Source organism: Amblyomma mixtum, chromosome 4, assembly GCF_055824585.1.
Source record: "Amblyomma mixtum isolate Tamu chromosome 4, ASM5582458v1, whole genome shotgun sequence".
NCBI lineage: Eukaryota > Metazoa > Arthropoda > Arachnida > Ixodida > Ixodidae > Amblyomma > Amblyomma mixtum.
Genome location: NC_143015.1, coordinates 150012146 through 150030381, shown reverse-complemented (window position 1 = coordinate 150030381; position 18236 = coordinate 150012146). Strand labels below are relative to the sequence as shown.

Sequence of the window (18236 nt, the reverse complement as noted above, 5' to 3'; positions counted from 1 at the left end):
CTAAAAAAATAAAAGAAAGCAATACTAAAGTGAGAATGTGCATGTTTTCGACATGAGGAGAAGCGATTTGTCGATAAGACAAACGTTGACTTTTTCGACTAGTTACGCGCACTGGAGCGGTTGCTTTGCCTGCATGCTTTCGAAAGCGCATGTTTTTTCACACGGTGCAGTGAAATTTTGTCCAGCCACAGCGGCGAGGGTAAACGCGTTTTCGAAATTCTTAAAACTGATATGGTTATTACTAACGACCGGCTACAAATCTTTTATTGAAACTAGGCGCCTAACACTACTAGTTAAAAAGTTAATTATTAAACATTAGTTAACCACCTTACTGTTTTAGTCGATTCAGCGGTTTTCTGGTGGCCGCCAACACTGGTAATACTGTGCCGCAAAAGACATATTTTTACCCCAGAAAGCCTATGTTTGAAAATGTTTGCAACTGTTCGCTGAAACAGCCGGTACACGTACTATCGAAGGGCAGTCGTGTGATGGTATATTTTCTAAGCTTAACATTTAAATTAACAATGTGAAGTGACCTTCAAAGACGGGCAAGATAGTGATCAATTATTTTTCGGTTCGTGAAATAAAAGCACAGAAAAACGATCCATGAGAGAAAGGTCAATGCATTTAGTCCGAGGGAGGCTCTTTGAGGATATAGGTTGATGCGGCTGTTCGTGATGGAAAAAAGTTCTGATTTGTGAACACAGTTACAATGAGAAGACGATATTCTGCATGTTGATCTCGAGCCTACCGTCTGTAGTCGCGCATAATTCGACTTCATCCAACGGCTCGCGCACTGATAAGTACCGGAGGTTGAATGGATTAACTAGCGGTTCATTATGTTCTATCGGTACGGTTTTTGTACGCACTTATTTAGATACAGAATGTCATAATCAGGCAACTTTATCTTTTCATCGAATTTTCATCGGCCTATTTTGAGCCTGCCTCACGTTGCTTGCCGGCTGGTGCAAGCAACTTTACCGCTAGGCCTCATCACGAAGTCCGAGTGCTACACACATCCCACCGGTTCTTGTCTTCTAGCTGTCAATAGTCTTCACAAAGTCTGTCCAAAATCTGAAGCATTATAGGAAGCGTCGTACCATTGTTTTCTGTCTGACTACCAGGAACCTCTGTGCCACGTCCCGAGACTCATCAGTTCTCATTATACCAAGAATCGCCAACCTGTCTCACTCTGCAGAAAACGACGTCTGCATTAGCTCTTCCACCTTACGAGGGGCTGAGCACGCTCCCGAACGTTATTAGGCAAGCTGGCACAGCCTTGAACAATATGTTATGCCTGCTGGTAGGACTAACGGTCCACCTAAGCAGTGCTCTAAGAGTGGCTGTGCAGAGGCACTCCAACCTACTTCTCAGATGCCGGGCTGTCGGGCCTAACAGGATTATCTTGAGACTAGATAAAAACCTCCTTTCTCTTAGTAATATCTGTTCAGAAACCGTGCTGTGCTTATTCGTCGACAGCTCTGGCAATTATATGTGCTAACGGCCTGACTATAGCACGCGGTACGTACGCTCGGAGGAAACGATTTGTACGGCCGGCGTTTTTTTAGTGCTAAAGCACTACTTCACGGGGTCTAACCGGCTCACCAAGTTAGTGTGAAGCTCGACCTTGAAGGTGACCTTGGCAAAGCCTAGCATAGCAACGGCAGCCCATGCAGAAATAAAATATATGTGGCCGCGACTGGGTTTCGGACCCAAGGCACCGCGAACAGATCAGCTTCGCCGGCAACTGCACGAGAGCACGATGCTATCCCCGCAGCCGATCACGCCTCGTGTTAAACTACAACACACTCCATCGTCGTCTTCATCAACTTCCATCGGCGGTGCGAACACATCACATCAGCTTAACCTCGATCAGACCTTAAGCCGAGTTTAATATCGTCGCCAGACGTGCCGACGAGCCAGCAAAGTAAAAATATGAGCTAATCAGGCTAAACACATCGCTTTTGCACGTCTACTCGGTTTAACTACGCTAAAACTCTACCACATTTTTGTTTTTCGCCGCATGGTATGCGGGATGCCCGTGGCGTTTCGTCTGGTAACAAGGTTGCCCTTCTACGCTTCCCGGTGCCCGTGTGTATGCGGCGCGGAGGCAATGCTTCCGTTTGATGATGCTATGCACATCCTCATCGTCCGGGTGCCCCTTGTCAGTAGGGCTTTAACTGCGAGCTTCGCTTGCTGCTCAAACCGTAGGGGTGCTGAGAGCATTCGTGGCCCAATATAATCTGTCAGGGCTGTGAGCAAGCGACGACATCGTAAAGAGACTGCTAATTGGCCGTAGCCGTGGCCCAAAGCGTAAAATTTGCCGCATGGGCATTGTGCTTCACCCGCAGTCGGTGTGTCCCAGATGAGAACCGTATGCCTGCTTGGCAACCCTGGCCACAGAACCTCCTCAGCCACAACGAGGTTTCCCGCCGTGATTTAGCCCGCCTCCCCCCAATATGACTCGCCCAGTTTCTTCTCATGTTGAACTGGGTCAAACACCCGCTGACTGTGTGCACTCTGCGCCCTCCACGACCTGACCGTCTGGACCACGCGCAGTGCCCAAGGAGTCTTCGCAGGTGCGTTGTGCCACTGATGCTGTTCTATTTTGTACTGAAGCCTGGGGACTGGAAATTAGTACTTTCCCCACACTCATGTGCGCACTTTTTCAAAACGAAATAGACCAAGTAATTTCGTTTGAAGTATTACAGTAGGGATTTCAAAACCTTGAGTGGAAGTCCTTTCCTTCCGGCGGGTAAGGACAAAAGTTAGTTTCGCCTTCAAGAATTTTCTAATACTAGCGATTACGAGCCAAAGAGCATGGTAAAAAGCAAACACTTTTCATCGCATACTTTTCACAAAGAGGGGCAACCGAGGGCCGCATATGCTCACCAAGTAAGCCGCGTCCAATAGCGTCCAGCGTGGTCCTCCGACAACCGCCGGGTAGTTGTTGCGAGTTGTCTGCGCGGCCCCGAACAGCGCCACGATACCGAGGGGTGTGCATTTGAGGAGCGCAGCAGCGATCTCGACAGCGCGGAGCGCATCCATCGTCTGCGGAACACGACCGACAAAAAACAATGAGAACAGGATATGAGGGAAACCCTCTCATTCTGGGTGCACACCTGAGCCACAGCGGGCTGGAACATATGAGAAAGAATTGCGGGACTCTTAAGCTCCGCCTTTAAGGGTATGACGCGAAAGCGGTTCCTCCTGTTCACGCAGACACGGGCACTGTTTCCGCTTTCACAATCACGATAATTATGTGAAAGACCACACGAAATACACATAGAGCCCCTCTTTAACCTAGCCGTCCGAACGTATCTGCGTGTCGTAGCGGTTGAAAACAGCGCTTGAAAACAAGTATCTGCGTGTCGTAGCGGTCGAAAACAGCGCTTAAAAGCAGCGCTTGAAAACAAGTGAACGAAAAAATTCACGGGGCACTTTGAAGATCTAAAAAGTGCGCGAGGCGAAGAAAGCCTTGCCACGCAACTTTGGCTGCACGGCCGTAGGCACACACGAGGCGGCTATGGGGCGAATTGGATTGGCTAGTCATGACTTATTAGTAACGACCCGTGACTAACTAGTAATTATTGGTTATTGACTAACTAGTCATGACTGAATAGTTCGTGACTGGTTAATGACTGATTAGTCACGACCAACTAGTCATGACTTGTAAGTACTAATGACTACTTGACTAACTAGTCATGACAGGTTAATGGCTAGTTCGTCATGACTTGTGCCTAGCAATGACTACTTGAATTTTACTTATGCTGTAACGGATGGACGGACAGAGTCATTGACGCGAGTTATGAGCCATTAAAGGCTATCGCCTTAATATGGGTAGGAATGGAATGTTAACTACAACAGTGTCCAGGCTGGCTGCCCTCTAGGACAGGAAAGAAAACAGAGGGATAAGAGAAGCAGCCAGGAATACGCAGGACGAGCGAAGATTGTTCCGCGCTGATGCTGTTGCATTAGCGTTCCTTTCGCTGGCTGCATTGCACTAGTTCAGCTTGCGTCAACAAAATATTACCGTGGCCTTAACCGAAGCCCTTCCTTTGCTACAAGCAGCGCATTTATTGCAGCTGCCCACTCTGAACCGTTCAGATTTCCAATAAGCTGCTTAACCCGCTCCATTCACATCCACGAGGCATTTATTGCTTCAGATAATGATATGTAATATTTTAAAGCAGAAATTAAGTACACATTCAACTTGTGTCTTCTTTGGAGCACTTGTTTTTGTTTAAACGTTTTCCCTGCATTCTAAGTTGTGCAAAACATGGGCAGCCTTGTCTAGAGCAAGGCACTGGAGTGATGTGCTCCGGGCTACTACTGAGTGAAATATTATCGCAGCTGCTCTGTTGAAGGGTCGTTGCTGGGGCTCTTATCGCTCATAGGTCTGTCCGGCTTCGCATGAATACAAGCCTCGTCTCTGACACAGTACCTGCTGAAAAAAGTTCGATTCATTTGCTTAAAAGAGGGGCACTTCAGCTTTCTATACAAGTTTCTTCACGTCTGTACTCTTCGCTCTTACATTTTACCTCCCAGATCTGCTCCAGCCCAACATGATGCATTATCTGCAAAGAATTTTTTTAACTAAAAAATGGTTTTTGGGAAAGCGAATGGCGCAGTATCTATCTCACATATATCGGCGGACACCCGAACCGCACCGCAAGTGAAGGGAGGAAGGTGGGAGTGAAAGAAGAAAAGAGATAAAGAAGTGCCGTAGTGGAGGTCTCCGGAATAATTTCGACCGCCTGGGGATCTCTAACGTGCACTGACATCGCACAGCACACGGGCGCAGGTACTTTTTCTGGACAGCTCAAAGAGAAACAAACATCGGCAAGTTCTATGGCAATGCGTAATAAGAAGGAAAGATAACTGATGGTCATTAATGGCAACGGACTGGATTCCAAGAGAAGGCAAGCGTAGCAGGGAGCGGCAGAAAGTTAGGGGGGCGGATGAGATTATTAAGTTTGCGGGGATACGGAGGCCGCAACTGGCACAGGACAGAGTTAATTGGAGAGATACGGGAGAGGCCTTTGCCCTGCAGTGGGCGCAGTGAGGCTGATAATGATGACGTTAGAGCTAATGAATTTGAGAGTGAATTTTTTTTTCTGACGTGTACTGTACTGTCAAGGAATCCAAGCAGGAATTTTGCCATTCGTGCGGAGATTATCTTGACATGAAAACAACTAAAGATAGCCGTGTAGTAGCCTATTATATCATTCAATCTTCCAGTATGGCGGCATAATTAAGCGGCATAATTTTTCTTTCCCAAGAGAGCACTGTATTAATTGCTAAGCCTTTGACTTCGCTTCTTATGTTGTTACTCAGCAGCCTGGTCAAACTCGACTGGAGTGATGTGTTTACGTGCAAGTCTGATTTTTGTCTATCTTTGTTTCACTACGAAAGAAGTTGATTACTATGTCTCTATAACTTGAATCCTTTTCTTAAACATATATGGAGTTCTCGCGCCGCTTTTTTCACCGTCACATGAAGGAGGCTGCCTAGGCAGTTGCTGCTGTTGTGGTAGACAAGCAATGACAAGGAGGCTATCTAATGCTGAAGACAAGTAACGGAACGGCGCATCTAATAATGTACCAGCCAGGTCACTTAAGCACTTTTATTCTCATTGCCAGCACATGTTATAAACATAGATATAGGTATCGATTCGTTTAATTTATTTGACTGTGTGACATGCGGGATCAAGAGTACACCTTAAGGATAGGTGTCTGAGGATAGGTGAAAAGCAGTTGGCATGAACCTTATTTCATGTCCTCCTACGAGTTCTATTTCTTGCTCTGAAGAATACACTCAACAAAGTTACTAACTGATTACATAGCAAACTCTCAGACGCATCTTATGGATTGCGTATTCCCGTATTGGGCTCTGTGTTAGTTTTTATCTGATTACCTGTCCTACCTACTCCGTAACACTAAAATTCAAATATACACGTAAGGCTTTTATCGCGATCTCCAAGGATACCTTGGCTTCCTTTCGTACCACCACAATAAACTTTACTGCTGTGTCCTTATTCTTTTCTTGCTGGCTTGACGTACACAGCATAAAGTAACTTTCCTGGCTTTTTGATAGGCAGTCTGCTTCTATAACCAACGAGACTTGTGTAAGCAAGCTGCCATGTCAAATACAGGCATCACTCACTGGAATCATGTGCAGGAAGGTATGCACATAACGATAGAGAAGGTTATAGGTAATAGCTGCTGCTGTATCCTTTAAATAAACGCGGTAGCGGAGGCCGTCGTTACCTACCCGTAACATTATCTAATAGGGCTCCTTTACTTATTTTACTCCACCATAGCTGAGATTAGCCAAGTTGCACACGTCAAGCGATATGGAGGTTCAAGACAGAATTTAAGGCGCCGGAGTCTTTTTTTTGTGCCTCGACTAAACGGCGTTAACACGTGCTAATTTGCGCTTGAATCTATGCAGTACACACCAGCCACCCCATAAGTAAGAGATAAGGGGTACTTCTTCAGTAAAAAAAAAAAAAAACCTGCATTGTGGCCTGCTTGCTATTTATCGCAGTGAAGGGGTGAAATGGTCTGAGCAAAAGGCCTACACTAAGAATATTGGAGAGAGAAACTAGGCTGAGACTGTATTGCTTATTATTAGCTTATTAAATATTAGATAATAGCTTATTAAATATTAGTTTCTTCGAGTGGAAATTTCGATTCCACATGAAACATGGATAAATATTAGAATAAAAATTGTTCATTTTCTTAAATGTTTGTGTGCATTCCCCTTGGTCCATCTATTGTCCGCTTAAAATTGTTTTAATACGCACCAGCTACTGCAGGCATTCACTATCCTAACCTGCTGAAAAACATTTATGGTGATCAATAGTTTTTAAGTGCGCGAACTGCATTCAGCGCTGATGAGTTTTGCCATGCTTTGCTGTAATAATAAGGGTGTCCCTGTTTGCAGGTTGTGTTTTCTCATGACACATAAGACGAATGAACAGATCGTTATATGCATGTGAGATGCAGTTTATAGTGTCTTAAAACCTTGGGAGTCGCGTTTAGTGGTCAGATGAAAAGTACTTGACTTTCTGGTGTGCAATAACTGGACTTCATCACTTTGATGGCACGCATTTCCGTTTTGTCATTCCATTAACACTCTACACAAGTTTCCATGAACAGCATTTACAGTGTTACAAAGTTGTTACTAAGGAGCAGTTAGCCTCTGCGATTTTCATTACACTTTTAGAACAGAGGTTCCGCGAAGTGCTTTTACAGCGTTATCGAGATGCTGGTATCAATGTTACTTAGTGTTGTAAGAAACTGTTCTCATCTGTGGTTAGCTCAATGATATAGAGCACAAAGAATATATTAACACGCTGGAATTCCCCTGCTATAACCAATTGTCGCAAGACTGTTAACAGACTGTCCTTAGAACAACTGTCGGTAAGTCAGTCATAGCACGTATATAGACTCTTATCAGCATAGTTCATTTAAATATCGGTATCCTGTTGTCTGAGTATCGACGAGTTATTACTGAGTAGAAACATGACGGACACTGAATAGCTTGTTAAGAACCTTTTGTCTATAGGCATTGTATTGTATGCTACTAGAATTTTTGTAGTCGATAGCTTTCATTCTATTACGCATTTTAAACGCTGCTACGTAGCTTTTACATCAACTGCTGACGATTGGTAAGCAAGTGATTGGACACTACTTTACCTGTGCAGTCGATATCTTTGCAGCAAGAGCGTAGTCGGCTAAACACTTAAGTGTTACGTCTACCGTACATTGCTAGGTTCGAGTATACCGTGGACAGCAACATTTTTGCAGCGAGCAAGTGTGGAGGTTACGAAAGAACCGAACGCAGATACTCTCCAGTGTTTCCTGAACATCTGCCGGATATACCGCAAGTACGAAGTTTACAATTGCCACAGTTGCTCGAAACACTGTCTTCACTCTCATAAAGTTGAGCTGTGATTAAGTTTTGGAGAAGGGTAGCTTGATAAAATAAATAAACAGTGAAGTTCTCACTAAAGCAGGCATGAAACGTAATGGAATTAGTTCCCGTTGAGCATCTCGCTGTACTCAGTGACCATTATGGTAAGCTCGTTACCAAGTTTCTAAATGATTCTTGCTGTATCAAATGTTTGGTTTCCATACCACACGCTACAAGTGGATATAAAGTACCGCCCTAGTCGGAAAGTAACCCTTTTTAGAAGGAGCAGTAGTTCTAAATCACTACTTTATAGAATGACTGAAACTTTGCTTGAGAAGCTGTGAACTTCCAATTGACTGCTTTCAGCACTGAATGATGATATTCTTCCGTTTGACATACGCGGCAGCCCAGACATTTTAGGTAATACAAGTCCGAAGTAATTATTGGTGTGGGAACAAGTCGCAAAGGAACTGCCCTGCCATCTGGTGAATGCTTACTCGCTGAAATGTTTACGCGACAGAGAAGGAAAAATTATAGAAGAAAACTGTCTGTACTGGTCATCGTAGCTAACTGGTAATCACATTTGTACTGGCACATTCACACCGCTAACACAGCCCCACACCTGCCAGTGGCTGTAAGTGCTGGTGAGAATTTTCGCGCTGTCATTAGCGAGTGGTACATATCGGTCTACTAAGATGTCGACGAAGCGCAGACGGGCATTCTTAATAATATAAAACGTAGCAGCAATCGAACGACTGCGTATGGCTTGTATGGACTGTTGGAAGCTTACCTCTGACACCTTTGATTGGGAAGCGGCAAGGAAGGCTAGTGCAAGTCGGCTCCCATAACCGTTTTCAAAGTCGAAGGCGCTAAAACTAACGAAGAACAAATTGAAAATGGCCGAGGAACTCGTAGCCTGCACAAGTGTTCGAACCGCGGCGTATAGACATCTACGGTCAAGTGTTCGTACTCGCTGTGGTTAAACCCTTGCCGGAGCAAAACTCGCGTGACAGAAAAGTTACCATAAAAATACATACATACATACATACATACATACATACATACATACATACATACATACATACATACATATATACATACATACATACGTACATACGTACATACGTACGTACGTACGTACGTACATACATACATACATACATACGTACATACATACATACATACATACATACATACGTACATACATACATACATACATACATACATCATCTCTAATAGCCTGAGTCGCTTTGGGACGTTAAACCCGATAAAAGAACGACGCGCATACATACATACATACATACATACATGCATGCACACGGGCGCATACATACATACTGCACACACACGCATACATGCACGCATACATGCATACACACGCATACATACATACATACATATGAAGACAATGAATGTACACACCTGTGAAGCTATGAAGGGCGCACCTGTGACCGCCTACACGTGCTGCAGAGCAAGGCCGCGCAAGCGTAACTATTCCCGTCGTTAGCACGATGGCGGCCGTTCTGAAAATTCTGCGGGGCAGTGACTTGCAGCACTGCCGCTGACGACATGTACAGCTTCCCTCAACGCAAGTCGTATCCAGCCAGCGCTGTACACGTGGAGAGAGAGAGAGAAAGAGTTGGCTTCGAGAAAGGCAGAGAGGGTAGAAAGAGAGAGCGTCATGATGAAAATGCAAACATTTTATTCAGCCTGCTTACCTCGACGACCTGTGACTGTTCGTGTCGGATGGCGGCTGAGGATGGCAGGGAACGAGCGTGATAGAGAGTGTGACTGTAAAAGAAATGCAAGTTGGGTAAAAGAGATAAGAATATACCGAATAACGCAGATAATTAAGGTGGTGATACAAAGAGATGTTAATGATTTTGGAAAGAAAGTAGAGGTCCCTATGTTATAGAACTAAGAAAACAAATGTATGCAATCATTTCTCTTCAGAGTAGTGAAGTGTCGCGGTTGTTAGTGAAGGTTTGCTTTACAAAGCCTCGCGAGAGATCCGGTGGTCGGGGAATGTTGAAAGATGCGGCACTTTAAAAGCAGCACATTCGTATGAATTCGAAACTCTTTTCGCCACGCCAATTTTGCATGCATGCAACAAGTGCGTAAGTACCAAGGCTGAAAGATTGCAAGGAAACGACTCGTAACTATGTGCGGAATTTTATTTCCAGCTGACTTATCAGTTGGCAAAAATAGTAACACCTCAGCCCCGAGCCAAAATGAACAAACATGTAAACAAAATACAAACTTGGTAGTGGCAAAGGTCAAACAAGGACGAACGAGAGAGCATCAATGATAAACATACTCTACTGGAAAACGCTTACCAAAATACGGGTTTCAAACTGTCAGATGCCGAATAAATTCTCATGCTGTAAAGCATTGTTCTGCCAGTGGGAAATGAAATTTAAACCTGGTTATATTGCCAGAATGGTACGAGGAGTTGAGGAGTCCTAGCCATCAGTGAGTGTAAACTAGAAAATGACAAATTCTGCATGTATGGGCGTTAACCCATTAACCTTAAGATGAATCTAAAGTATGATTTACCAATCTTTGTCTGAAGCCTGCCTGGCCTTGAAAACGGAGTCTCTAACCGTAACCGAAATGAAAACCAAACTGCTGGTGCACCAAATGGGCACTTGACCTGACTACGGCAAATCGGCAGTAATTTTTTTTTCACTAGTACAGGAAATTCATTCTACTCTGTCCCCACCTGTACGGCCGCAATGTAACACCCAGCGCCACCTCCCGGGAAACCCGAGCGAAACGCGGATGTTATCAGCAGGTTGAGCGCAGTACGACTAAACCGCGAAGAGTTCGCGTATGCAGATGAGCGTCTTCGAGGGAAGGAAAAAAGTTCAACGAATGTTTCAAAAAAAAACAGTTTGTTGTTTTTGTGGGACAAGTTGCTGGTTTAATTACATCTTACGCATGCTAAATAAACAGTTGTTTGAATAGTTCAATCGCAGCGGGTCTTTTCTCGTCTTAATCATTTTTTCCCTTTACAGAATTTTATCACTTTTCATTTCGAGGCGAATGTTTTTTTTTTCTTGTAGAAAGGCTTCATGTGCAAGTTATAGAAGGCCGCGCAGTCAACTACACCAAACCAAAAACTATTTAAATAGAGCGGCAGGCACAAGCGCGAGGCGATGGCTCTCAGCCCCGTATTGCTTGGTCGAGAGCGCGTGAGAAATGCTCACTTATAAAAGCCAGTGTTCGTACCTTCCGCTCTACTGGAAACAAGTCACAAAGAGCACATTCAATAATTTCGTTATATACTTGCGTGCTTTGTTCAGCCCTTCCTTTCTTTGGTTTGGTTGGGAGAGTTTAACGTCCCAAAGCGACTCAGGCTATGGGGGACACCGTAGTGGAGGACTCCGCAAATTTCGACCACCTGGGGTTCCTTAACGTGCACTGTCATCGCACAGTACACGGGCCTCTAGAATTTCGCCTCCATCGAAATTCAGCCGCCGCGGCCGGGATCGAACCCGCGCCTAACGGGCCAGCAGCCGAGCGCCATAACCACTGAGCCACTGCGAAGGGCCCCTTCCTTTCTTTGGCTAAGTTCTTCGGTCGTGGAACTACCGCTTGTGATTGTCAGTGTGCACGAGCTCGATGTGAAATTCAAAAGTGCGGCAATATTTCTTTCCTAATGTATGAATTAACATCTTCGAAGCAAGACTCGGAGCTAGCCACCCCTGTGGGCGATAGCTTGAGCACTGCGCGGTGACACATGCAGACGTCGCGAGTTCGTTTCCCAGCGGCGTATACCGTGTTAGCTTTCAAGGATTCCTCGCTTGCTTTCTTTCTCTGAAATAATTTCAGTAAATAAAAATCCCGCAATGCTTTGCTTGGCTCTATCAGCCAGGAAGTTTTATATAAAACAGACTGACACTATAAGACCAAAGTTTTGCCTTCTGCCGGTGTGCTTAACAGGTGTTCAATCGACCAGCGGCGCATTACAGCAAAGCACTCTACGGCGCGGATCAGAATAACGGTCTTTTGAGAAATCCCAGCGGTGTAATCAAGACTGTTTGCTCAGTAGGAGGTGGGGGTATCATCAGGAGCGAAGTTCGCTAATTTTGATCGCGTTAGATGTCGAAGTGTGCTAGCTTCGTGCGCACGAGACGTAAAGAGCTTGAGCATGGTTTGTTGCCGAGCTGGCTGGTTGGGTTCTGTCGTCGTGGAATGTCCAGCGCTGCCAGCAGACGACGGAGGCAGACGAGAGGGACGCCCATCTGCGCAGTTAATTGTGTGTCCTCCTCGCCCACGTCCGACGTCTGCCAGCGCTGCACATTCCATAACGCACCGTCAGAAAATAAACACCATCAGAAAATGTGTATCGCATGGAATTTGTCTATCATTTCAGCCTCCCTGACATTTTCGCGTCGACAAAAGTTCATTTTTGAGCCTGCCACATTCTTAACGGCATTTCTGCAACAGCTGTGGAACCATTGCACTCGCCAGCGCAGATATGCGTTTCGTTTTCAGCACGGATCTTTTCTTTTCTTTTTACGCCGAGAATTTTACGCCCGCCGCGCGTGGCAGCACGGTGTCGGAATATTCGCGTTTCGAAGCCAACATAATCGACGTCAGGTGGCGCGACATGCGCGCTCTCAACAGCGGTGTACTAGGCTTAATGACGATTTTCATGAAACCATGTCCAACAATCTCAGTTGTAAAATTTTGAAAATTGTAAAATTGTGAGATACTCTTTTCGAAATATTGAAGGTAATAGTTATTTTTTCTGGTAAGTGGGAAAATCTTTCTTTTAGAGTGCTTCCAACGATCGCGTCAAGCAGTTAAGACTGCCACAGAAAGCCGATGCGGAACGCTTTGGGCGATAGCAAATACGTTAACAGAAAAAAAATGTAACGCTGCCTTCGGGTGGTCTGTGGATGTATTGATTGTTATAGTGAAATCTTACGTTATAAAAAAAATTGCGTTTATAAAAGGTTTCCTGCTCAAAAATGCTTTTGTCCAGATTTGTTCGGTAAGAGGCGATGCTACGGCGGCTCCGTGAATCCTCACTTGTAGTCTCTAGAGTTTATGGGGTTAAAATGGGGGAAATAAACACGTTCTCCCCGTTTAAGCGCGGCTGACACAGTTCAAAACCGCGCGGACCCCACCCCGTGGTCGAGTACGCTACTGAGCGCACGCCGACCACGGCGGGCCTTGCTCTGCGGGAACAAAGGAACGACACACTGGCTGACACAAACAAGGCATTTATTGCTATAGCAACAATAACTCCAGCTAGCAACAAAATACACTGAGGAATCTAGGATGTCCGACTCACCAGCACGGCTACGAGCGGACGTCCGCCCACGGTAGGGCAAAGGGATAAACTCCGAGGTCGAGCGGGACGGGCTCGGCGGGAGTAAGTTGCGAGCGAAACGTCTGCTCTCTTCCCGATCCCAGGGAGAAGAGACCTAGCCTTTCCCCCGCGCGCGAGCGGCAAAACACGCCATCCGTGGCGCTGCTGTCGCTGCGACGCGAGCGCCCTCCCCTGTTAGCTAGAGTAACCTAACTAAAGGGAGTGCTTTTCGGGGGCAGCTAACAACAGTGGGGTGCAGTGCGGGAAAGTGAACGCAGGGGACGAAGGCGTCCCCACAAGTTTTGGTGTACAATATATCATAGGAGCCGCGCTGAGTGGATATTTGCATGCTAACAAGAGACGAACCCTTATAAAAATGGTCTATAAACAGTCTATAAAGTTCTTATAGACTATATTGCCTTCCTATAGATTGTCTATAGAGTGTCTATAGCATTTCTATTGCCTATAGACTGTTAACTAGGATTTGTCTATAGAGAGTCTACAGACTTTATAGACAGCAGTCTATGGACAATCTGTAGACTAATTTTTTTTATAAGCGAAAGACAGCGTTACTGCGAGAATTATTTAGAGCGAGATGTAAGGAGTGGACACAGGGACGGGAAGTTTGCATGCTCCGTGGCGGAACGCCTGAAAGACCCATACGAACGAAGTAATTACCAGGCACCGAGACTGCATTTCGAAAAAGACAATTTGCCTGGACCTACGTAAATACAAAGCGCTATTTGTTAACAACCACCACTAAGCATACATTACTAGAGGAAAACGCGAGGAGTTTCTTAATTGAATATCTATGTAGTGGCAGGCTTCGTTACGGTGTACGTGCATGTTGATTTGGCGTTGGTAATGCGCGGATAATGGAGTGATGTAATGACTCAGTTAAAAATCTAGTTCAATTGTGATTTACTTTCGCAATTAATGGTTGCTTCACGTTGTCGATGTCACTGCAGTCATGCAGTCAAACAGGTGGTTCGATCCCGGCCGCGGCGGTCGAATTTCTATGGAGGCGAAATTCTAGAGGCAGCCTTTCAGTAAGGCATCCGTCATAGCCTGAGTTGCTTTAGGACGTAAAACCCCATAAACCTAAACCTGATTGATGAGAACCGAATAGAACCGACGAGGAAATTCTACCATAGTGGACTCGCATTCATTGCATACCTTCCATCCACTGCTTATGAATAAACAGGGAACACAAGGCGAAGTGGCTCCGAAAGAAATAGTGCGAGGGAGAGGAAACCGCTTGTGCACACAATTAGGGATTTATATTCGTGTCTAAATAGCACGCGGTGGTTGAAGTCTATCAGCGCGAAAAAAAATTCAGGGCGCACTTTGTTGACCTAAAGTACGGTGAGGGCGAAAGCCTTTAGCGCGGTGTTGCTGCTTGTGTCACTGATGTGTGGTCAAGATGTTAATTCAGTACACAATTGGTTGTGAATCTTAAATGATGGATACACTGGAGGGCGTTTGGGAGGCATCCGTCTGACTCGACGCCCTTCTGCAAACACTCTCCAGCGTCCTAGACAACGAGAACTACATCTTTTACCGGGGAGTTGTAGCGAGTGTGAGATTCCTTTCCGCGCGGTTTTCAAATGATTTTCTGTCGACTGTGAAATGGATGAAACTGTACCGAGCTTTGTGCGTTACAGTTTTCTCAGTGCCCTTGTACAGGGCCTAGTACAATGGAGGCGTACAGCAGAACTTCACATTGCAGACCTCCACAGCGAGAAGATCACACTAGGCACCCGAGGAACACCACAAGGAGCAGTCCTATCTCCGTTCCTTTTCAACACTACAATGAGAGGCCTCCCTCCGCTCCTGGAAGAGATACCTCACATTAAACACTCAATATATGCCGATGACATTACCCTGTGGACTAACTCCGGCTCTGACGGGGAAATCCAAAACTCCCTCCAAACAGCAATCGATAAAGTGCACTCCTTTGTACAGGCGAACGGGCTCACATGCTCCTCCACGAAGTCCGAATTACTAGTCATCAGGGACAGACGAGCTCGCCTGCCCGTACCCGACCCGCAAGAACCTATTGTGCTTCAAGTCGACACACATCCCATACCTCCGGTCCGCACCATCAGCGTTCTGGGTATGTTAATACAGAACAACACGCAAAACTCGGAGGCCATTCAGCGCCTCCGCACCACAGCCAATCAGATCAACGGCCTTATCCGCCGCATCAGCACCCGCCGCAGAGGTATGAAGGAGGATGACCTCTGTCGGCTCACGCAAGCTTTCCTCATTAGCAGGATAATCTACTCCTACCCCTACTATCACCTCCGCCGGAAGGACGAGGAAGCTGTGAACAGCATTATACGTTCAGCGTACAAAGCGGCACTGGGGCTACCTCAGTACGCCAGCACACAGCACCTCCTCCAACTCGGCATCTACAACACGCTCACAGAACTCATACAGGCACACAAGACCGCCCAAATCCACCGCCTCTCCCGCACTAAACACGGGCGGCTCATACTTGACCGTCTCAACATCAGCCCCATAGGCGACGTCCACCCCACGACGCCCATTCCGATAGGGGTCTATAGCCGCCTAGTTATAAAACCAATCCCCAAAAACATGCTACCTGGCCGCCATGATACGCGCCGTCAGCTGAAAGCCCAAGCACTAGACGCCACATACCTTGCCGACGAACACGCAATATACGTAGATGCTGCACGGCAAAGTGCAAACACATACGTGGCTTGTGCAACCACGACACAATCTACTATCGTCACCGCCGCCACAGTAGTAGCTCACTCTCCGACAGCGGCAGAAGAAACCGCCATCGCGCTGGCCATCGCTGACCCACGTACGCGCACAGTCCTAAGCGACTCCAAAAGAGCGATACAAAATTACTCGGCAGGTTTTACCTGCCACCCCGCTGCACGCATCCTTCGCGGCTGCACTCCCGACCATAAGATCAACCTGGTCTGGGTACCCGCCCACGCGGGAAACTCTGGAAACGAAGGGGTCGACCGACTAGCCCGAGGACTAACCAACCGGGCGGCCGGCCCCAAGGACCCAGACGCTCTTGCCGAGGCTCCCCAGACCTTTGCCGAAATTACCAACCTCTACAGAGAGATGAGACGCCAGTTCCCGCCTCCACACCCCGACTTGAATCGAGCGCAAGCCACCTTGCTCCGCAGGTTGCAGACACACTCCATCCTTAGCCATTCTAGACTTTCACTCATCACAGACGGGGAATACGACCCCGTCTGCCAAAATTGTTACCAGGGAGAAATCGCCACCCAGGCTCACATCCTCTGGGGTTGCGCGGGAAATCCGCCCCCTCGAACCTTACTGCCAGCTCCCTCCGAAGACGGATGGAACCAACTCCTCAGAAGGCCAGACAAGAGCATCCAACTGGCACTCATTTCGTGGGCCCAGGAAGTCGCCCCCACCTGGGGGCCACACCAAGCCCACCTGCCGTAAATCCCGCCAATCTATGGCAATAAAGTTGTTTCTCTCACTCTCTCTCTCTCTCTCTCTCTCTCTCTCTCTCTCTCTCTCTGGAGGCCCAAGGAGAGATGTTTTAAAGAGGGTTAAAAAGAAAAAAAAATCTAGGTGCCACCAGGAACAAAAACCTTCTTTTTTAAGCTGCCGTGTGTATGTACATAGCGTTTAGTGTGTTTTGTTGATTGTTTGTTTTGCTGAATGTTATGTGTCAAAGCCAAGCAATAAATAAAAAAAAAGTTGGCAGGAAGTAGCGTAGCCATTAGCACGCTCGGCTGCGGAACGGAAGGATAGTGGTTCGAATCCCATCGTGCACAAAGATTCTTTTTTTCTGGTCTGACTAGTAAAAGCGTGACATCTCTGCTGACAGCCTTCTGTCGACAACGATGAGTCATTAAAGGCTTTCGCCTTAAAACACAGTACGTGGCCGGCTTTAGGAGCGAGATTGACTGGCAAACGGTAAAATTGGTAAATTGGTTTTTGAGGAAAGGAAATGGCGCCGTATCTGTCCCACATCTCGCTGGACAACCGAACCGCGCCGTGAGGGAGGGGAGGAAGGTGGGAGTGAAAGAAGAGAGAAAGAAAGAGGTGCCGTAGTGGAGGTAACTGTTCCAGCTTGTTTTCTGCGCAAGCCGCATGATAAACGTTGCGGCTTGATTAAGTCTAGTGCGAAATGTAGATAATTACACTTCTCATTTTGTCATTCTTAAAAGCTGATGTTTAAAATTCTGTCCAGGGTACAGCATGCATTAGGGCAAAGCACGTATGTATCCTCCCCTGATTTTAGTTTCGATACCTGGGCGCCGCCATGTTTGTTATACTCGAGCGCCGCCTACCGCCGACGCCATCGTGGGCTGATAATTTGCAGCTCGTGGGCTGCCGACGAAGTAACGTGCGATCTCTGGAAGTGTCATTCGCCCGTTTTATTCCTGCCAAGCCTAGAAATTTTGGGTGGGGGTTCGCGATCACGTGCGCTTCACGCGGTGACGTCATAACTCCCGTCAGCTGGAGCTTTTTTCGCGAGTGTATCGCGCGTGCCGCTAGGGGCGCTTTGGAGGTGATTGGTTTGGTTTGGTTTATTGTGGTTTAACGTCCCAAAGCGACTCAGGCTATGAGGGATGCCGTAGTGGAGGGCTCCGGAAATTTCAACCACCTGGGGTTCTTTAAAGGGACACTGAGGAGAGCACTATTAATATTTTTTTTATAGTAAAATCCGATAGTTCGGCATGTCATGGCTTTGTTGCCACTTGGCCGGCAGCGAAAGATGCATTTATTTCTAAGAAATTTGGATTCGAAGTTGAAAAAGTTTTTCCCGCCGCTCTGATTCAAACTTGGGATTCGTCTATGACGACACAGGACTAAGAGACGTGAAACATGACGTGCACATGACGTAACGCAGACTCCGTGATTTCTGGCTGCCAGCAGTGCGGCCTAGCAGCAGCCGAAAAGAAAGCTACCGCCGGCCGCACGTTGAAGGCATCTATCGGCTATTGCGGCCGTCGCTACAGTCGCTTCG

The 18236-nt window shown here is 46.6% G+C and overlaps 1 protein-coding gene across 1 annotated transcript in view; it reads right to left on the bottom strand.

The window, feature by feature from the left end:
- The window catches only part of LOC149348746 (ATP-binding cassette sub-family C member 3-like), an 86025-nt gene extending 76585 nt beyond the window's left edge, over nucleotides 1-9440 (bottom strand). Inside the window, exons 1-2 of the mRNA XM_089588307.1 lie at nucleotides 9343-9440; nucleotides 2893-3051 (exon numbers count right to left, since the gene is read on the bottom strand). Coding sequence (XP_089444433.1) covers nucleotides 2893-3048 — 156 coding nt within the window. The 5' untranslated portion in view covers nucleotides 3049-3051; nucleotides 9343-9440. The remainder of the gene's footprint in view (nucleotides 1-2892; nucleotides 3052-9342) is intronic.
- Nucleotides 9441-18236: the final 8796 nt, after the last annotated feature.